The 22,636-nt window shown below is 44.1% G+C and overlaps 1 protein-coding gene across 2 annotated transcripts in view; it reads right to left on the minus strand.

Moving 5' to 3' along the window:
• Window positions 1-2,750: 2,750 nt before the first annotated feature.
• The window catches only part of Foxn2 (forkhead box N2), a 50,405-nt gene continuing 30,519 nt past the window's right edge, over window positions 2,751-22,636 (minus strand). The window contains exons 3-6 of one of the 2 annotated variants that reach the window (XM_045137613.1): window positions 15,038-15,132; window positions 14,199-14,263; window positions 6,164-6,232; window positions 2,751-3,328 (exon numbers count right to left, since the gene is read on the minus strand). In XM_045137613.1, coding sequence (XP_044993548.1) covers window positions 2,814-3,328; window positions 6,164-6,232; window positions 14,199-14,263; window positions 15,038-15,132 — 744 coding nt within the window. In that variant the 3' untranslated portion in view covers window positions 2,751-2,813. Of the gene's footprint in view, window positions 3,374-6,163; window positions 6,233-14,198; window positions 14,264-15,037; window positions 15,133-22,636 lie in introns of both variants that reach the window. The other variant, XM_045137612.1, reaches the window with a different exon arrangement.

Here is a 22,636-nt window from a genome sequence, read left to right on the forward strand (position 1 = left end):
TCGGACACAGGTAATGTTTTCTTTCTCTGCATTTGAAAGGAAAATTTAGTAATATATTGCACAAACAAATTTAGATATTTATTCCACAAACACTGATTCTATTAGAGATATGAGAGATAAAGTTAATGGAGTCAATCCACTGAAGACTGGAATCAAGGGCAGCAAACATCCCCATTCCTTTGACGGACCATCAACTACGTGTCAGCGTAAGCCAGTTTTACACACATGGAAATGTGTGCAGTCTCTTGGGGTTTCCAAGTTCTGTTTGTTATAGCAAAATCTGTTAACTATTTCCAGTCCTGAAGACCTGGGATGCCTTCCTGAAGTGGGTAGCTAGTTGCCGAGTTGATGTCAATGCCTCTAAGGGGTGAGATCGTAACCTTCAAGGAAGGCATGTTCAGGGGATTGAAATTACGCAGAGCACTCATCCCTCCCCTTGACAACCACCACCTTGGCATGACAGCAAATGGAGGTGATTCACTGAGTGTCATAAAAGAACTAAGTGCCAGCCGGGCGTGGTGGCGCACGCCTTTAATCCCAGTACTCGGGAGGCAGAGGTAGGAGGATTGCTGTGAGTTCGAGGACACCCTGAGACTACAGAGTGAATCCCAGGTCTGCCTGGGCTAGAGTGAGACCCTACCTGGAAAAAACAACAACAACAACAAAAAAAAAGAACTAAGGGCCACATGCTGTGTAACTTCTCGTTAGCCTTTAGCACACAAGGATTTGTCGTTCTTACTAATGCATGTAGCTTTATGCAATTAAATGTGTGGAAAGAATGCATTAAAGAGAGAGATCAAGGAATCAAGAGTTGTTACACATATCAAGACAAAAAAATTCTGAATATCCCTACTTGATCTGAGAATAATTTCTCATCTCAGACCATTTTCCTTTACTTATATGGGGTAGAACCAAGAAAACCATTTGTGGCACAGAATTTCAGCAGAACAAAATGCAATACATGCAGGTCACTGACACGCACTTGCTAGCGTCCATGGGGGGGGTCACAGTGCAGGAACTGAAGAAACAAAACGTGTCACTACATTGATTTTTGAAACCTCTTCACTACTTACACTGGGGTAAAGCATGTTTTGGCTTGGTGTTTTGCTTGCCGTCCACAGTAAAACAGCTCTCACTCCACTTGGCCATTTATTGGAGACGTGACATTTATAAGGAAAAATTCTAAATACCTCACCCTGCATTATCAAAAGAAAAAAATATATATTTTGGCAGCACCAATTCTATTAATGTGACTCGATTATATTATATTTAACATGGAAACAGGACAGATTATTAATGCTGTTGTCTATAGCTCAAAGTTTTGTCAATTAAAAAAGATGCTTTTGATATCCTTCTTCTCAATTGACAGCTTTGCCCAAATAAAATTTACAAGTTAAAATAAAAACATTTGTCTTTCTAAAAAAGTCCAAGATGAAAACGGCAGAAAGCAAGAAATTAACCTGAGCTTTTGTATGTGTTTATATACATATATAAATTATGAGAAAAATTAAAAATAAGGTCATTGTCTAGGACACAGGGTGTATCATGAAATAAGATTAAACTTTAAGAAAGTTGATCCCACCACTGTAAAAAATATATATATAATGGGTCATAGTATTAGTATCCCTGCTCTTTTTGAATAATATAGCCAAACTATATAAGTGATATGAAAACCATTTCATATAAGCCATTTTGTTCAAATACTTAAAATACCTTAGTCAATGCACTTTGGGAATAGTAATACAAAATATTTTAGCATGGATTAATGGCACATGAAGGTATTACACTGCCTTTTCAAAAAGTTTCCTAGAAGAACTAATTTTATACCTTTTTTAAGTCCCTGAAGGTATTTTATTTCTACAGTTTCATTAAATTGTTGAAAATCAAATTCATCATACAACATATGTCTTCAATGACCTACCTTCACTTATGATATCGGTAGTAGGTCTCTCCATTCCTTACAAGACTCTCAGTTTAGAAAACAAATGCAAGTTCCTCTTTTTGTAAAGGTAGGTCAAAGCAGATGTTACCTCCCCGACACACAGTGGCTATACCCCTTCACTGGATAATTTTTACTCCATGACAAAAACAGCCAGATGCTAAAATAATGCCTGTAAAGTACTTTGAGAGTTAAAAGGCCCCAGTGAATGCTATGCATTAGCTATGAAGTTAAAAAAAAAAAAATTTTTTTTCAAAGATACTACTGGAATAGCAATTAGTCTGTTTAGAACAAAAGTCACAGCGCCAAATTGCCTTTTCCAAATTGCAGAGCCCGTTGTATGGAACCAAAAGGCTTTTGAGATATCCAAGGATCTCTCAAATTTGCACTTCACTAGGCTCCTGCGGCAACAAAAAGCGAACAAAAACAGAAGATCAGAACCCTAACCCTCTTAGGTTATGTCAAGAGGAGACACTCAAATGGACAGACACAAAGGTACGAGCACTTAGCTGCATCAGCCGTCTTGTAGCTACACGCTGGAAAGAAAAATGAAAGATTCTTCCATTTTGACACATGGATAGAAGACTCCCCCCCCACCTCCCCCTGTAAATTTAAGATGGAGGCAGGGGATTTTCTTATATGAAAATTTCCAAATCTGGGGAGACATTTATCAAAGAAATTAAGCTCTGGGACCTTTAGACTACAGATTTGTATGTGGGCATGATCCTAACAGCAACTGTTTAATTAAAAAAAAAAAAAGTTTTCAAGGCTGACCCCCCCCACCCCCCGCCCCCAACCCTCTCAACCCAAGCAGTCCATTATGGCTTTGCGCTCCGCGCGGAAGGACAGGGTGACGTCTGGGGCGCGGGTCCCCCTACTTCCTCCTGGGGCTGCGGCTCTGCGCCTGGGCGGCACTGATCAGCGAGCCGAGGCAGGTGCGCACGCCGGCCAGGTGCAGCAGCGAGCCCGCCGCCTCCTGCAGCTCCTCGTCGATCTCCGGGCCCGGCGGCTCGCGCGCCCTCGGGCCCTCTTGCCCGCTCTCGGGGGCGCCGGCGCGGGCCGGGGGCAGCCGGGGGCCGTAGCCGCCGTCGGCGAGGGGCTCGTCGTCGTCGTCCCCGTCGGTGTCGTCCTCGCTGCGGAAGCCCTCGCTGCCCGCCCGGCTGCTCTTGGGGACGAGGCCGCCCCCGTCCTCGCCGGAGGACAGGGAGGACGCGCTGCCCCGGCCGCCCAGGCTGCTGGCGCTGTAGTTGTGATCGGCCTTGGGGTCCACGCCGGCGGCCGCGGGCTCGCTGTCCCCGTGCCCCGCGCGGCCGTGCCCCGGGGGGTCAAAGGCGTGGCCGTAACTCCTCTTGTTCTGCAGGGACGTTTTCAGAGGAAGGGGCTTGTCGCCTGTGGACAGCGGAAGCTCTATGAATGGGTCACCTGTTATTTCGGCTGCAAAAAAAAAAAAAAAAAAAAAAAAAACCACCAAAAAAAAAAAAAAAAAAAAACACCACTGCAAAAGGCTGTCACTCCCCAGCAAGAGTAAAAAGCTTCCCATTTTTGTTTTTTAGGGAGTTCTCTTTCGTAACCAGGTTGTATTGTACTGTAGGCATTAATATGAAACATTTGCATACCATTTAAAATGATTTTTACCAGGGCTGGAGAGGTGGCTTAGCAGTTGAGGCACACGCCTGCAGAGCCTAAGGACCCAGGGTCCATTCCACCAGGGCCCACGTCAGCCACATGCACACAGTGGGGCATGCATCTGGAGTTCCTTTGCAGTGGTTAGAGGCCCTGGCACGCCCATTCTCACTCTCCCCGCCCCCCACCTCGTCTCTAGTAAATAAATAAATAAATCTTTTGAAAGATTTTACCAGGCCAGGTATAGTGGCACATGCCTTTACTCCCAGCACTTGGTGGGTGGGAGGATTGCTCAGAGTTCAGGGCCAGCCTGGGCTAGAGTGAGACCCTATCTCAAAACAAACAAAAAGACACACACAGAAAAAGAGGGAGGTAGTATGATGAAGAATGGAATTTCAAAGGGGAAAGTGCGGGGGGGGGGGGAGGGAAGAGGTATTACCATAGGATTTTTTTTTTATAATTATGGAAAATTGTGAAAATAAAAAGAAAAGAAAAGAAAAAAGAGTTTTCACAGAACATCTAATTTTCTTGAAGTAGTGCACAGAATGCGGGCCTCAGTATGACTATGTCACCTCGCCACAACTTCCCTGTGGATATATAGGTTGCTCCCGATTTCTTATTAGTACCAATAACGCTGCAGTGAAGGGTCTCGCTCTAGCCCAGGCTGACCTGGGATTCACTCTAGAGTCTCAGGCTGGCCTCCAACTCATAGCGATCTTCCTCCTTCTGACTCCCAGGAGTGCCAGGATTAAAGGTGTGCACCACTACACCTGGCTCCTTTAAAAAAAAAAAAGGACTTGTATCACGCCTGTAGCCAGACACACACTAGTGAGTCTCCTACCACGAGACTGCGTCTCTTGTTGCCGCGGGGTTTATTTAGTTGCTCCTTTTGAGACAGGGTCTCATTTAGCTCACTATGGCCTCAGATCCAGCAGGTGCTCTAAGATGACCCTTGAACTCCTGGTCCTCTGCCTCACCTCCAAGTGCTGCACCATACCCTGCCTGATGTAGTTTTCATAAAGATATGTTTGTTGTCAGAACTCTAATAATTTTGTATTTTATTAAAATTGGCTGGGTGGGGTGGCACACACCTTTCATCCCAGCACTCGTGAGGCAGAGGTAGGAGGATCGCCATGAGTTTGAAGCCACCCTGAGACTCCATAGTGAATAGGTCAGCCTGAGCTAGAGTGAGACCCTACCTCGAAAAACCAAAAAAAAAAAAAAAAAAAAAAAAATTGTTGGGCTGGAGAGATGGCGCAGTGGTTAAGGTACTTGCTGGTAAGGCTGAAGGACCCAGGTTTGATTCCCCAAAACCTAAGTTGGCCAGAGGCACAAGGTGGCACATGACTCTGGAGTTCATTTGTAGTGGCTGGAGGCCTTGGTGTGCCATTTTCTCTCTCCATAAAAAAAAAAAAAAAAAATGAATTTGTCCGTCTTTTCCTATATGGATTGCATAATTTGAGTATTTTGTTTGTTTCAAGGCAGGTTCTCACTCTAGCCCAGGCTGACCTGAAACTCACTTTGGGGCCAAAGGCTAGCCTGGAACTGAAGGTGATTCTCCTACCTCAGCCTCGAAAGTGCTGGAGTGCTGGACTACAGGTGTGTACCACTACGCCTGGCTGCAATTTGTATCGTAAGGAAGCTTTTGCAGGCTGGGGGGATGACTCAGTGATTAAAAGCATTTGTGTGCAGGGCTGGGGAGGTGGCTTAGCGGTTAAGCGCTTGCCTGTGAAGCCTAAGGACCCCGGTTCGAGGCTCGGTTCCCCAGGTCCCACGTTAGCCAGATGCACAAGGGGGCGCACGCGTCTGGAGTTCGTTTGCAGAGGCTGGAAGCCCTGGCGCGCCCATTCTCTCTCTTTCCCTCTCCCTGTCTTTCTCTCTGTGTCTGTCGCTCTCAAATAAAAAAAAAAAAAATAAAAAAAAAAATTAAAAAAAAAAAAACATTTGCGTGCAAAGCCAACGGACTCAGGCTCAATTCCCCAGTAACCACATAAAGCAAGGTGTGCAAAGTAGCAAATGTGTCTGGAGTTCACTTGCAGGGGCAAGAGGCCCTTGCCCCCTCTCTCTCTCCCTCCCTCTGCCTCCTCTCAAATAAATAAAGATATTTTAAAAGTATATTTTAAAACAAGTTTTTCCTATTCCAAATTGTAAAAATCTTTTTCTAAGGTTTATTATGCATTCATTGTTATTTTTAGTGCTTCAAGATTTATTTTTGTGTGCATGCTGGGGACAGAACCCAGGGCCTGAAAGCACTCCTACACTGAGCTAAATGGCTTAATTTTGTAAAGTGCTCTTTATCCCTCCGTTTCTTAATCAATGTAACAATCTCTTACAGCAGCATTCCTTCAAGTGATCATATAAATACAAATATAATAAAATAGAAACCGCAATATTAGATTAAAATACAAATTAAGCTGGGCGTGGTGGCTCACGCCTTTAATCCCAGCACTCGGGAGGCAGAGGTAGGAGGATCGCAGTGGGTTCAAGGCCACCTGAAACCACATAGTGAATTCCAGGTCAGTGACAATTTGTATGCTAAATTCTTACTTTGAAAAGACACTCATACAGTTTGTTTTTAAAAAGGCAAGTGTGGTTGCTTACATTCTAGGATCCCGTGTTCTATAGAAGTGTTTAGAAGTATCATTGCAGTGGCAGCGTCGATATCAGACTCTGAAAAGGAAAGAGTGGTCAAGTCAGTGTTCTGGATGAGAGAGGCTTCTATAAGTACTTTTGTACATACTCCACATAACCAGAATTAAGACTTCAATGTACATTCTTCTGCTAAAATACAAACCAAAAAGTAAGGCTGGAAATCCCAGCACTGGGGAGGCAGAGGTAGGAGGATCGCTGTGAGTTCGAGACTGCCCTGAGACAACACAGTGAATTCCAGGTCAGCCTGGGCCAGAGCGAGACCCTACCTTGGAAAAGCAAAAACAAACAAACAAACAAACCAAAAAACCTGGGAACACAGTTAAACAAAAATCAGATGCTATTACATTATCATTTTGGGAGTGGTAACACACAACTTTAATCCCAGAATGTGGGAGGCAGAGGTAGGTGGGCAACCTTGAGGTGGAGGCCATCCTGAGACTACAGACTGAATCAAATCAAACTAAGATTATGGAACAGTTTGGGGGAGAGTATTATATAAGGGAATAGACAGACACTAAATGGTAATAAAAGTTCTCTTCTTTACTCATGATAAATATTTTACAAGGTGTACCCTTAAACAAAATTAGTTAAGAATGCACACTGATACTACTTTCTAGCATTTTACCTAGGAAAACACCCTTACCTAAGCATAGTGCAATTATGAAATAGTATGTAGTAGTTGCAGGGATAAAGTACATGTAATTAGTCAATTTAGCTAATCTGAATCCATTAATAGTAAATTAATTAGTTAATGTAGGAACAAAAGTATTAGTGATTTTTTTGACATACTATACCTTTATAGCCTTCAAGTACCACACACACATTATTATTTATTTGGTTTTTCGAGGTAGGGTTTCTTTCTAGCCCAGGCTGACTTGGAATTCACTGTGTAGTCTCAGGGTGGCCTCGAACTCATGGCAATCCTCCTACCTCTGCCTCCTGAGTGCTGGGATTAAAGGCGTGCGCCACCACACCTAGCCCCATACGTTACTTTTACCATGCAGAGTCTCACTAAGTATGCAGGCTGGCCTTAAACCTGAGATAAGCCATCTCTGCCTCTGTAGTGCTAATTAAGGCGCGTGTGTTAACACACTGGACGTATAGATTTACCAAGCTGGGTAGTGTGGCCGATACAGAGGATCATGAATTCTATACCAACTCAGGCTGCACTGTGAAGTCCTGTCTGTGCAGTGCTGAAGTGTGTGTTAACACCCGGGGCTTACAGATTTACTTGGCCTGTATAGGAAGATCATGAATTCTATACCAACTTTGGCTGCACTGTGAAGTCCTGTCTCAGAATAGCTAAATAAATAAATACAGGTATGTCATGAGATCAGATGCAATTATGGCTATTCCAGAAGAAAAAAAACAAACTGGCTTTAAAAAGTTGGTAATAAGCTCTGGGTAAGAAATCTTCCACCTCTGCTCATGCCGGCAATCTTTTTTTTTTTTTTAATTTTATAAAGTACTTTGGAATAAACCTAACTAAGGAAGTGAAGGATCTCTACAATGAGAACTTTAAAACACTCAAGTGAGAAATTGCAGAAGACACTAGGAAATGGAAAGACATCTCTTGTTCTTGGATCGGAAGAATCAATATTGCGAAAATGGCAATCTTACCAAAAGCAATCTACACATTTAACACAATCCCCATCAAAATTCCAGTGGCAGGCTGGAGAGATGGCTTAGCGGTTAAGCGCTTGCCTGTGAAGCCTAAGGACCCCAGTTCGAGGCTCGATTCCCCACCCCCGTTAGCCAGATGCACAAGGGGACACACGCGTCTGGAGTTCGTTTGCGGTGGCTGGAGGCCCTAGTGTGCTCGCTCGCTCTCTCTCTCTCTCTCTCTCTGCCTCTTTCTCTGTCTGTTGCTCTCAAATAAATAAAAATAAAACAAAACAAAATTCCAATGGCATTCTTCACGGAAATAGAAAAAAAATTCCCAAAATTCATTTGGAAGCACAAAAATCTTTGAATATCTAAAACAATTTTGAGCAACAAAAATGAGGCTGGTGGTATCACCATACCTGTTTTTAACCTGTACTACAGAGCCATAGTAACAAAAACAGCCATGTAGATCAATGGAACAGAATAGAGGACCCAGATGTAAGTCTGGGTAGCTATAGCCTCCTGATGTTTGACAAAAATGCCAAAAATACTCATTGAAGAAAAGAGCAGGAGCCATGCATGGTGGCGTACACCTTTAATCCCAGCACTTGGGAGGCAGAGGTAGGAGGATTGCTGTGAGTTTGAGGCCAGCCTAAGACTACATAATGAATTTCATGTCAGCCTGGGCTAGAGTGAGACCCTACCTCAAAACCAAACAAACAAAAAACATTCTCAGCAGGCCCATGAGAAAAAAAAAAAAAAAAAACACAAGAGAAAACAAAACAAAGAATTACTAATGTTTTAAAACACAAAATAAATTAATTAAAACACAGCATGACTTACAGTGATAAGCACAATGGAGGAAAACTAATTGGGGCTGGAGAGATGGCTCAGTGGTTAAAGGTGCTTGCTTGCAAAGCCTGGTGGCCCAGGCTCAACGCACGTGTGGCGCATGGGTCTGAAGCTCATTTGTTGTGGCAAGACGCCATGGTGCACCTCTTCTCTCCTTGCCCCCTTCCCCGTTCCTCAACTATAAAAAATAAATACTATTTAAAAATGAAGGAAAAGTAAGAGTGAGGAGAGGTAGGGGAGGTCCTATTGGGGGGTGAAATTGTGAGGTTAAACTTAGGTCTAGGAAGCGCTGAGGAGAGGGTAACAGGTCAAGGCGACCTATGGGCAAGCATTCCAGGCTCAAAGGACAGAAAGCATACAGGAGATTGCCATGAGTTCAAGGCCCGCCTGAGACAACATAGTGAACTCCAGGTCAGCCTGGGCTACAGCGAGCATCTCCCTTGAAAAAGCAAAACTACAACAACAACAAAAAGAAGCAAGCATACAGGATTTGACTCAATACCCCTTGTGTTAGTTAGTGAAATACTTCAAAATGTTATTTTTTCGTTCATCTTTATGGATGCTATTTTAAAGGTGGGTGTTTTTTAAATCTTTTATTTTTATTTATTTGACAGAGAAAGAGGGAGGGAGGGAGGGAGAGAGAGAGAGAGAGAAGGAGAGAACGGTTGTGCCAGGGCCTTGGCCCACTGCAAACGAACTCTAGGTGCATGCACCCACTTGTGCATCTGGCTAATGAAGGTCCTGGGGGAATTGAACCTGGGTCCTTTGGCTTTGCAGGCAAATGCCTTAACCACTAAGCCATGCCTCCAGCCCAAGGTGGGTGTTTTTATTATATAATACATCTAGTTCATCAGCAAACCAAAATTTGACACTGAAATCAGGAACAAAAACATGCTACTGAGCTGGGCGTGGTGGCACCATGCCTGCCTCTCAAGATTATTATTTTTTGTTTGTTTGTTTATTTTTTTATTTATTTATCTGAGAGTGACAGACACAGAGAGAAAGACAGGGAGAGGGAGAGAGAGAGAATGGGTGCACCAGGGCTTCCAGCCTCTGCAAACGAACTCCAGATGCGTGCGCCCCCTTGTGCATCTGGCTAACGTGGGACCTGGGGAACCGAGCCTCGAACCGGGGTCCTTAGGCTTCACAGGCAAGCGCTTAACCGCTAAGTCATCTCTCCAGCCCTCAAGATTATTTTTAAAGGGATGAAGTGCAGTGAAAATCTTGACCAAAAGGAAGGCTTTTTTGTTTGTTTAAACTACTCCTCACTACCTGTTACTGGATGCCATAACACAGGCACTGGCACATAAAATGGGCAAAATAGATAAGAAATTGCTAACTATACCCCCGCACCAGCTTTGGCTGACAGCGGTTTTGAGACAGGAATTCATGTAGCCAGGCTGGCCTCAAACCCCTCCATATACAGCCGATCCTGACTTTCCGATCCTCCTGCCTCCGCCTCCCCTGTGTGGGATCGTAGAAGCACCACCATGTGTGGTTCACGCAGCTCGGGGAGCCAAGGCGGTGCCTTGGGCTCACTGGGCAAGCACCCTACCACATGCACCACATCCTGGCCCGGCCCGGCGACAGCAGTTTCCAGAGGTCCTGAAGATCACCTCTGCTGCCTAATGTGCAGTGGTGGCTCTAGTGTCATGACTGCAAGAGATGCCTCAGCAGTGACAGGTCAGTGTAGACGCTTTGCCACCGCCCAAGAGGAGTCACAAGTGCCCTTGACGCCACCCCTGGCCGAGAGCTCTTTGCCAGCTACTCCTGGGCACCGGCTAGTTCGAGCACGGGCTAGGAAACCGAGACCCCGGGATCCGAACCCTTTGCTGCCGCTTTCTAGTTCTGGGACCTTGAGAAAAGTCAATTCACTTCCTCATGGCAAAGTTCAGTTGCCTTATTTCAGAAAGGGAGGTGGGGGAGGACAATGTCTCCACCGACTCTTTGAGGTGGGGATTGAGGACATGAAGGGTGAGCATTGCAATGATTATCAACCATTTAGTATGTTAGCGTTCAAACAAGCAGCTCAGACTTGGCATGGTGCGAACGCTCCGGTCTTTGCCTTGCCCATGCTACATGGCCAGGCCACGTGGCCCTCTCTAAGCACCTACAGGTGGCACACTCCTTAATATGCCAGGATTCCCAGCAAGAGTCAGACCACTTTTTCCAGCAGCCAAGTAACTCTGCAGCCCCTCTAGCAAGCCTACACTCCCAGAGGTTAGACATCCTTGCAATTTTTAAAATATTTTTTTAAATTTGGCCGGGCGTGGTGGCACATGCCATTAATCCCAGCACTTGCTGTGAGTTCACGGACACCCTCAGACTACGTAATGAATTCCAGGTCAGCCTGGGCTACAGCGAGACCCTACCTCAAAAAAGAAAAAAAAATTTATATTCATTTGAGAGAGAGGATGGGTGCACCAGGGCCTTTAGCCCCTGCAAAGGAACTCCAAACACATGTACCACTTTGTGAATCTGGTTTACGTGGGTCCTGGTGAATCGAACTTTTGTCCTTTGGCTTTGCAAGCAAGTCATAACCACTAAGCGACTGCTCTAGCCCACCCTTGTGATTTTTGAGGCCCAGCTCAAGAAGCACACTTAATTCTCTAAGAGGATTTTCCCGCCCTGTTTAACTTAATGATCACCATCTTCTTTCAAGGTATATTGCATCATACCTCCTAAATTAATTAGTTAATTAATTTTGTTTTTTTCTGAGGTAGGGTCTCACTGTAGCTCAGGCTGACCTAGAATTCACTATGGAGTCTCAGGGTGCTCTCTAACTCACAGCAATCCTTCTACCTCTGCCTCCCAAGTACTAGGATTAAAGGTATGCACCACCATGCCTGACTAACTGCCCAATTTTTTAAAACAATTATTTATTTATATGAAAGAGGACAGGTAGGTGGTGGTAGGGGGCAGGGAGAGAATGAATGGGTATGCCAGGGCCATTGCAAACAAACTCCAGATGCATGTGCCACCTTGTGCTTCTGGTTTACATGGGTCCTGGTGAATCGGACCTTGGTCCTTTGGCTTTGCCGGCAAGTGCCTTAACAACTAAGCCATCTCTCCTGCCCTAACCTCCAAATTATTTATTTATTTATTTGCAAGCACAGAGGCAGAAAGAGAGGGGGAAGGAGAGAGAATGAGTGTGCCAGGGCCTCTGGTCACTGCGAATGAACTCCAAATGCATGTACCATTACATGTGGGTTTACATGGGTACTGGGGAATCAAACCCAGGCTTTGCAGACAAAAGCCTTAACCACTAAGCCATTTCTCTAGTCCTAACCTTCTAAATGTTAAGGGATAAAACAGAAGAACTAGAACAAAACAAAACAAAACCTTAAATAGCTAGGCATGGTGGTGCACACCTTTAATGCCAGCACTTGAGAGGCAGAGGCAAGAGGATCGCTGTGAGTTCAAGGCCACCTAGAGACTATATAGTGAATTTCAGATCAGCCTGGACTAGAGTGAGACCCTACCTTGAAACCCCACCCACCAAAAAAAAAAAAACAAAAAACCACACCTTAAACTTTCTGTTTAAATCTGATTGTTTAGGGCATATTCATAAACTTACAAGAAAATATATTCTTTTTCTTTATTTCTAGATAAAAGCTTTAAAACCCACAATGTGGATTAAAGAGTCACTACAAATAGCTGCTGAGCTCTTACGTTTTGCTAGGAATTGTCATAGGTGCTTAGAGACATGGAGAGGTGAGAGAGATCTAGGCTCTACTCATGTACAAGGCCCTGGATCTGATGTCCAGCAGAACCTCTCCAGACAAAACCAGGAAGGAAGAAGGGGAAAGTTGGGGATAGTATGGCAATCAGTAAGAGTGGGACGGGCACACGCCTTTAATCCCAGCACTCGGGAGGCAGAGGCAGGAGGAGCGCCATGAGTTTGAGACCACCCTGAGACTATAGAGTGAATTTCAGGTCAGCCTGGGCTAAAGTGAGACCCTACTTCAGCAAAACCAAAAAAAAAAAAAAAAAAAGAGGATAAGGGGGGTGAATATGATTGAGATGCATTACATAAATGTCTAAAACTTTCATAATGAAACCTGCTATTATGTATAATTAATGCATGCTGTTAAAGTTTATTTAAAAGGGGCTGGGGAGATGGCCCAGTGGTTAAGGCACTGGCCTGTGAAGCCTGAGGACCCAGGTTCAATTCTTCAGGTACCACGTAAGCCAGGGGCACATGGTGGCGCTTGTGTATAGAGTTCACTTGCAATGGCTAGAGGCCCTAGTGAGCTCATTTTCTCTCTCTGTCATAACTAAATAAATAATTTATTTAAAAGGGAGCTGGAGCGATGGCTCGGCGGTTAAGGCACTTGTCTTCAAAGCCTAAGGACCCAGGCTTAACTCCCCAGAACCCACATAAGCCAAACGCACAAGGTGGCATGTGCATCTGCAGTTTGTTTGCAGTGGCTAGAGGCCCTGGCATACCCATTCTCTCTCTATCTGCCTCTTTCTCTTACTACCTTTCAAATAAATAAGTTTTTTTAAATGTGTAAAAAAAGTCAACTTTCAACTTATTAGCTTCTTTAAATTAAAGCCCTTCAGATTTAACCTATAAAAGAGATAGTCTGCCTTTAGTCCCAGCACTTGCGAGTGGAGGTAGGAGGATCGCTGTGAGTTCAAGGTCACCCTGAGACTACATAGTTAATTCTAGGTCAGCCTGGGCCACTGGGCCAGGGTGAGACCCTACCTCAAAAAAAAGAAGTTGTGGGGGGGGCGCTAGAGGAATGGCTTAGCAATTAAGGCATTTGCCTGCAAAGCCAAAGGACCCAGGTTTGATTCCCCAGGACCCACGTTAGCCAGATGCACAAGGGGGCACAAGCGTCTGGAGTTAGTTTGCAGTGGCTGGAAGCACTGGTGTGCCCATTCTCTCTCTCTCTCTCTTTTTCTATCAAATTAATAAATAAATATTTAAAAATTGTTAAAAAATAGATTCTGAACTATGTTAAGCAGTTTAACACAAGGAATGGCAACCTTCTTCAGCAAAGGTTTAGAGAGTATTCACGTTTTATAGACTCTTGAGATAAAAACCAAAGATGTGGGCTGGAGAGATGGCTTAGCGGTTAAGTGCTTGCCTGTGAAGCCTAAGGACCCCAGTTCGAGGCTCGGTTCCCCAGGTCCCACGTTAGCCAGATGCACAAGGGGGCGCACGCGTCTGGAGTTCGTTTGCAGAGGCTGGAAGCCCTGGCGCGCCCATTCTCTCTCTCCCTCTATCTGTCTTTCTCTCTGTGTCTGTCGCTCTCAAATAAACAAATAAAAAAAAAAAATTAAAAAAAAAAAAACAAAGATGTAGCTGGGCGGGGTGGCACATGCCTTTAATCCCAGCACTCGGGAGGTAGAGGTAGGAGGATCACCGAGAGTTCGAGGCCAGCCTGACACTATCTAGTGAATTCCAGGTCAGCCTGGGCTATAGCGAGACCCTACCTCAAAAAACAAAAACAACAACAATGACAGCAAAACCCCTGCATTTTGACTTAGGCTTTTGAAGACTGGTCTTCACACATACCTTTGAGGGCGCGCACCTGACTCTGCTTGAGAACGGAGCTTAGGTAGTGAGGCGACAAGGAACCACTGCAAAGAAACAGACAAGAGCACTTACAACTCCTCACTTCACCTTCCTTCTGTGAACCTACTCAGCGAACTTATCTCACAGTGTTTTACCTCGTTTTTCTTTGATAGTAATACTCAGCTTAGGAGAGCCTGTTAAAGGGCTTATATAAAAGCCAAGATTAAATCAAAGCTATTTGGATTTTGTTAGGACAACGTAATTTCTCTCCTCATCTGTAAGACAGGAATAATTAAAACTCTCACACAGAGTTGTCGTTGCATCAATTAGAGAAGAATAATTCATTTAAATGCCTGGAAAAATAAATACCTACTATTGATTATCTTGTTTTGTGTTGCATGCTTAAGTTTGATATATTGCCAATACATATATTAACACGGAAATTAAAGCATGAATCAAAACAAGTGTCGACGAGTCTCAATGGTTAAGCCGCCTCTCCAGTCCTCATGCTTAGCTTTTGATTTGTGCTCTGCGGAATTACGTTCTGACGCTCTCCGGTGCTCAATGAGCTTAAGCAGCCAGCACTCTTAACTGAAGGGCCACTTTCCCACCCCCCACTTCTGAAAATGTGTAATCTCAATACCCAACTTCCTGTTTTCTAGAAAAAGAAACCAAACCATAAAGAAAACTGTCTTAGGCTAATGTTATATATAAATCCTTCTCTGAAAATTAGACAAACACAAAGGAAAAACAGAGAAGCCCCTGCGACGTTACTTTCTCCATCTCACACCATAAATTACACAACCATTGAGATTCAGAGGTACATCGTGGAGCCTTACCTTTGTGGAGAAGAAAAGGGTTGCTTCTTCAAAGCCTGCATAAGATTGGGTTTATATTCTGGATCAACACACCATAAGGAACCTTTTCCATTAACCTAGAATCAAGAGCACAAGAATTAACAAGCTGGAAGTTTTACACTCACACCATCAGCCTCGGGATGTTTTGAGTAAGTGTGTGTGGAAAAACCCCATAGTTAGCCGGACGTGGTGGCGCACACCTTTAATCCTAGCACTCGGGAGGTAGAGGTAGAAGGATCAGCGTGAGTTCAAGGTCACCCTGACACTACTGACTACCGAGTGAGTTCCAGGTCAGCCTGAGCTACAGTGAGACCCTACCTCCAAAAAAAAAAAAAAAAAAAAGAAAAAAAAAAAGAAAAGAAGGAAAGAAAAAGAAAAAAACCTCTCTAGTATCTTTTGAGTATAATACAAAAGTAGAATTGAGGAGCTGGAGGGATGGCTTAGCAGTTAGGCATTTGCCTACAAAGCCAAAGGACCTCAGTTCGATTCCCCAGGACCCACGTAAACCAGATGCACAAGGTGGCACATGGATCTGGAGTTCATTTGCAGTGGCTGGAGGCCTCTCTTTCTCCTTCAAATAAAATAAAATAGCAATTCTTTAGAAAGCAAATTTATGTGTTTCTTATTCCCCTATTCATTCTTGCTTGTGTAAAATCCTGTATGATATAAGATTTAATGTGATGATCTCCACAGTCCTTTCATTCCCTAAACTCTGTACATTGTATCATAATGTTTTATAGCACCATGGCATGAGGAGAGAACCTTATTCCACAAGTTTAATAACTGAGATCCTAATTGCTCCTGACTGGCTGGCTATGTGTGATATTGGATAAATCTTTTCATCTTAGTAAGTCAGACCTCCCATTCACATTTCACTCACAAAACAAGCATCAAATAAAGTAATTTATGTGCAAGAGACATAGCTGCAAAACAGGTGAGTGCTAACGAGGGACTCTGAAGCCGGCATACAGCATTTATTGAATGTCAGTTGGATAAAGTTGTATCTTTATACCTCTACCACCAAGAGATAGAGGAGAGGAGTTAACAGCATCAACAACAAAAAATTAGTTCTGAGTAAAAGGCAAGTTAGGTAATGAAGAATAAGGGATAAAATTAATTCAAAAAGAAAAATATTCTCTTTATTTTATTATTTATTTGAGAGAGAGAGGGAGAGAGAGAAAGAGAGAGGATGGGTGTGCAGGGCCTCCAGCCACTGCAAACGAACTCCAGACTCACATGGCCCCTTGTGCATCTGGCTTACGTGGGTCCTGGAGAGTCAAACCGGGATCCTCTGGCTTTGCAGGCAAAAGCCTTAACTGCTAAGCCATCTCTCCAGCCCCAAAAAATATTCTCTTGTCTGTAGAAAGGTATAGCAATTGAGTATTGAACACTTTAAAATATCTGAGTAATAACTTAGCCGCACAGGAAAAGAAAAACTGTGGGTTTCCTATAACACTGTCACGTAGAAAGAAAGATACCAGATTATCAGGTAAAACTCCTTTCTGGCATTCCAGAAATGGTGCTCCAGGAATTACACTCCTGCAAACTATTTGGTTTAAGTCTAGTTTTCAAATTCTGTAATAAAGGAACTGCAAATTGTTTCGAACACAATAGAATTGCCATTTCCTTGAAACAGCAAATCACAAGAATTGGCGTTGAGAACTTGCAGTTTCAGGGCAGTTAAATATCCCAAGTGTAGGCTCAAATAACAGTCTGGTTTATGTTACCATGGTAGCATTTCCTTTCACTGGGTCTGCTCACAAAACATCATTCATAAGAGATAAAAATCATATACTTGAAGAATGTTTTACATGCTTCAAAGAGAACTTACTTTTAACTAATTCTTAAATTTTGCTTAAATGATGGAACACACGCAGTAAGAGTTTAGTATTGCTTTTAAAATTAAGTTCTCCTATAAGAAATAAACCTAAGCAGGGCGTGGTGGCGCACGCCTTTAATCCCAGCACTCGGGAGGCAGAGGTAGGAGGGTGCCATGTGTTCTAGGTCACCCTGAGACTACGTAGTGAATTCCAGGTCAGCCTGAGCAAGAGCGAGACTGTACCTCAAAAATCCAAAACCAAACAAACAAAAAACCCGTAACACAAAAAATCTTTTGTGCAATGGAAATAGGAAATTTGCATTCTGCCCTGTACTATTATATATTTTAAAGGTCTATGACTAGATTTACTTGGTAGAAAACCAGTAAAAAATTTTGAAGGACTGAGGGATTTTTTTAAGGGCTGAACTTCAAATTGGTTTATAGGGAGCTGGGGAGATGCTGGCTCAGTGGGTAAAAAAGGCCTGCCGCACAAGCATGAGGTGCTTAGTTTAGATTTGCGGCATCCACAGAAAAGCCATGCAATGGCTCGTGCCTGTCATCCCGGCTCTGGGGGCTGGGGGTGGAGACTGGAGAATCCCTACAGCTGGCTGGCTGGCTAGTCTAGCCAGATTGAGGAGCTCTGAGTTGCATGAGAGAACCTGTCTCAAAATATGAAGTAGAGAGTGACCAATCTAAGGATGGAGAGATGGCTTAGTGGTTATGGCACTTGCCTGCAAAGCCTAAGGACCCAGGTTCGATGCCCCAGTACCCACGTGTTATGGTCAGGTTTGCATTGCTGCAAGAAATCACCCAACCAAGAGCAGCTTGTAGGAAAAAAGAGGTTTATTTTGGCGTATAGGCTCGAGGGGGAAGTTCCATGATGGCAGGGAAAACGATGGCATGAGCAGAGGGTGGACATCAATCACCCCTGGCCAACATAGGGTGGACCATTGCAACAGGAGAGTGTGCCAAACACTGGCAAGGGGAAACTGGCTATAACACCCATAAGCCTGCCCCCAACAATACACTCCCTCCAGGAGGCTTTAATTCCCAAATCTCCATCAGCTGGGAACCTAGCATTCAGAAAACCTAAGTTTAAGTGGGGGGACACCTGAATCAAACCACCACACCACGTAAGTCAGATGCACGCATCTGAAGGTTTTCTTTTCTTTTTTTTTTTTTTTTGCAGTGGCTATAGGCCATAACGTGACTCTCCCATCCCCCCAAAACAAAAATAACTCAGGGTCTATTGCAGAAGAGGTGACAGAAAGTATATAAGAGTCAAAAGAAGGCTGGCACTACTTACAATACACCATTTCAGACACAAAATGGCTTGGATATCCATGAGCTTGCAGTGCCTGACACTACCTACACAAGACCATCATAATAGGAGGAAAAGATGATGACATCAAAATAAAAGCGAGACTGATTGAGAGGGGGAGGGGATATGATGGAGTGGAGTTGGAAAGGGAAATGTGGAGGGGGAGGAAATTACCATGGTTTATTGTCTATATTTATGGAAATTGTCAATAAAAACATTAAAAAATAAAACTAAGAAAGTCTGAATAAATGCACATTAGTTTTAAAAAGTCTAGAGGGGGCTGGAAAGAAAGCCCAGTGGTTAGGTATCTGCTTGCAAAGCTTGATGACGTGGGTTCAATTCCCTAAGACCTACCTCAAAAATCAAAAAATAAAATAAATAAAGGGTGGGGGTCAGCACCAAAAGCAAGCAAGCACCCTCCAGGAAGTGCAGGCAAAGCTCAAGCACTTTTGAGGCTGGAATTCAGATCCACCCCCAGGAACAGCTTCTCCAGCCGAGTTACAACCTTGTCTGAAACTCCTGAATCTACTGGGGAAAATCCATTCTGAGTACCACTTTCCACCCTGGCCCCCAATAGATTCAAAACCATCTCATACTGCAGATTGTGTTCAGTCCAAATTGAAAGGTTCCCACAGTCTTTACCAGTGTAAGAGAGTTCTAAAGTCCCCAGTCTCATCTGAGATTTAAGACTGTCTTTTAACTGTGAGTCTTGTAAAATCAAAAGAAGTTATACAGTTTCAACATATAAAGAAAGGCACAGAGTAAACATTTTCAACTGCTAAAAGGCATAGCAAGGAGAGACTGGAACAATGCATACTCAATAGCCATCAAGCAAACATCAAATATCCTCAGTTCAAGTGAGATCTAACCAGTGACTGACAGTCTCCAGATTTTCCATCGTCACCCCTCCAGCTGGACTGAGTGGTCAGGGAAAATTTCCATCCCTAGCCAACAGCCTCCATGGTAGCCCCTGCACAGTCCTGGTATATCTATTTTAACATCCTTGGGTCTCCACAGCAAACTGCAGTCCATCTTCCGATGGCTTTACCAGCCTCCTCATCAGGGTCATCACGCCCTGCCCATATGCCGTGCCTCAGCAGCAGCTCCTAAAAATGTTTGCACTTCATGACCACTCCACGCATTGTTCATGCTTCCAAAACCAATAGCAGATGTGTGGGACCCAACCATATTCTTAATTCATAACCTTACATCGCAACTTTGAAAAACAGGTTCTTTCTCCAGTCAACTCTTTTCCAAAACAGTTTGCATTCGTACCATTCACTCTTTCTGGGCTGAGATCACCTCATCTCTCCATTGCTGTTTTTTTCCTTTGGAAAAAAAAATTTTATGAGAAAGAGAGAGAGAGAGAGAAGCAGAAGAGAGAATATGCAGGCCAGGGCCTCTAGCCACTGGAATCAAACTCCAGAAACGTGTGCTATCTTATGCACACATGCTACCTTGCATCACCTTGTGTACCTGGCTTATATGGGATCTGGGGAGTCGAACATGGGTCCTTGGGCTTCACAGGCAAGTGACTTAACCGCTAAGCCATCTCTCCAGCCCATCCAGTGTTTGAATGCAAAGCAGTTTCATCGTCCTTAAGCTTACTCCTGAGTTTGACAATAGCAGCTTCAGTCACCTAAATCCAGTCTCTGTGCCGGTACAGTTTAAACTCGAGTTTCTCCAGTTTTAAGTCTTGCATTCGTCAGTCCCGCATCTGTGGTCAAGCACATCAGTCCATTACAAATTTAACCTTGATCAAACTGTCTGGGCACAGGCAGCAGAACACAGCCAGCCCTTAGGCCAGTAGCGCAGTTCCAACAAAGTCCTCTGCAGCCTTTCTGTCCCCTTAGAAAGCTCATAACACAAGCCTCCAAACACAATTCTCTCTGCACTTAGCATGTTCAAATACTTGGCTTACTGCTCCGGAAGACATCTTCACTTGCAAGCACCAAGTTTTCCATTCCTCCAGCACACAAGTTGCAAAAAAACAAAAACAACAACAACAAAAACCCATTAAAATCCACTCAGTCAGGTTCATCTCAGCCACTCCCCATACTCTGGGACCAATTCTGTAGCAGACAGCTTCAGGTTGCTGGGATAAACTTCCAAACCAGGCACAAGTTATGGGAGGAAGGGATTTATTTTATTTCATTTCATTTATTTATCTTTTATGAGAGAACAAGTAAGGGAGAAAGAGAGAAGATTGGTGCGCCAGGGCCTCAAGCTACTGCAATACAGGTAAGTGCACCACCTTGTGCATGGCCTTGTATGCATACATCACCTTGTGCAATTTGCTTACATTGGTTCTAGGGAGTTGAACCTGAGCCCTTAGGATTCGTAGGCAAGCACCTTCACGGCTAAGCCATCTCTCCAGCGAGGAAGGGATCTTATTGGCGCTTACAGGCAGAAGTTCCATAAGGGCCGAAGAAGCTGGCCCACCTTTCACAGATCCATGCAGAGAGAGAGAGAGAAGCTACCACCAGAGGCAGGCAAGCACACTTCTAGAACTCCAGGCGAAGCTCAAGCACTTTGCACATCGTAGGTTAGAACTCAGGTCCACCCCCAGCAAGAGCTCCTCCAGCCAAGTTACACACCTGACTGAAACTGCTGAATCTACTGGGGGAACATCCACTCAACAGACTACATATTCAATTCCAGGTCAGACTGAGCTAGAGTGAGACCCTACCTCGAAAAACAAAAGCAAACAAACAAAATCTAATCAGCTGGGCATGGTGGCACACGCCTTTAATCCCAGCACTTGGGAGGCAGAGGCAGGAGGATTGCCATGAGTTCGAGGCCACCCTGAGACTCCATAGTGAATTCCAGGTCAGCCTGGGCCAGAGTGAGACCCTACCTTGAAAACCAAAAAAAAAAAAAGAAAAAAGAAAGAAAGAAAGAAAAATCTAACCAAAGACCTCTATGATTAAACTTTAAAACACCAAGGAAAGCAACTGAAAACCCTAGCGAATGGAAAAACCTCCCTATGCTCACTGATTGGCAGAATTAATACTGTGGAAATGACTATCATTGAAAGTTGTCTAATAGTCAATACAATCCTCACCAAAATTCCTTTTCTTTTCTTTTTCTTTTTCTTTTTCTTTTTTTTGGTTTTTCGAGGTAGAGTCTCACTGTAGTCCAGACTGACCTGGAATTCACTACGTAGTCTCAGGGTGGCCTTGAACTCATGGAGATCCTCCTACCTCTGCCTCCCGAGTGCTGGGATTAAAGGCATGCGCCACCACGCCCGGCCTCACCAAAATTCCAATGGCAGCCTTCACAGAGCTGGAAAACACAATCCTGAAATTCAAATGAAGCACAAAAGACCCCGAAGCGATGCTGGAGGCTTGGACGGCGGCGTGCAGGCGCGTCAGCAGGGTGCAAAGAGAACGACAGAATGACGCGGCCGGGCTACCGCTGACTCTCAGTCCGCCTGCCAGAGACCTGCACAGCCACGTCAAGCGCTGGACTGTGCGCGACAGCCAGGAGCTGGGACAAACAGCCCAGTGCTCATCAGCGGACGGATGGACAAAGAGAATGTGGGGCGCCCACACGACAGGATCTTATCCAGGATAAAGCATGAAATGATGTCACCTGCACTGAAACCGAGGAGTCTAGAGACCAGCTGCTAAGTGAACAAGCACGGTGCAGAGAGACACATTTCATGTTTTCTCTCGTATTTAGTTAAAGCTCAAACAAAATGACCTGAACATCCATGACCTCACAGTGCCTGACACTACCTACACAAGACCATCATAAGAGGAGGAAAAGATCACGACATCAAAATAAAATAAAGAGGGGCTGGAGAGATGGCTTAGCGGTTAAGCGCTTGCCTGTGAAGCCTAAGGACCCCGGTTCGAGGCTCGGTTCCCCAGGTCCCACGTTAGCCAGATGCACAAGGGGGCGCACGCGTCTGGAGTTCGTTTGCAGAGGCTGGAAGCCCTGGCTCGCCCATTCTCTCTCTCTCCCTCTATCTGTCTTTCTCTCTGTGTCTGTTGCTCTCAAATAAATAAATAAAAAATTTAAAATAAAATAAAATAAAATAAAATAAAGAGACTGATTGAGAAGGGGAGGGGCCATGGAGAATGGACTTTCAAAGTGGAAAGTGGGGGTAAGGAGGGTATTACCATGGGATATTTTTTATAAACATGGAAGTTGGTTAATAAAAATTTGAAAAGAAAAAAAAAGAAAAAGAAAAAAAAGGTATGGGCTACCATGCCCAGCTCCAGTTTTGATTTTTAAGAACAGATGTAAGAGGAAGGAAGGGAGGAGGGTACTTAATAGGTTGGTATTGTATATATGTAAGTACAATGATTGAGATGGGGAGGTAATATGATGGAGAATGGAATTTCAAAGGGGAAAGTGGGGGGGGGGAGAGAGAGGGAATTTCCATGGGATATTTTTTATAATCATGGAGAATGCTAATAAAAATTTTACAAAG

Source organism: Jaculus jaculus, chromosome 18 (assembly GCF_020740685.1).
Source record: "Jaculus jaculus isolate mJacJac1 chromosome 18, mJacJac1.mat.Y.cur, whole genome shotgun sequence".
Lineage (NCBI taxonomy): Eukaryota > Metazoa > Chordata > Mammalia > Rodentia > Dipodidae > Jaculus > Jaculus jaculus.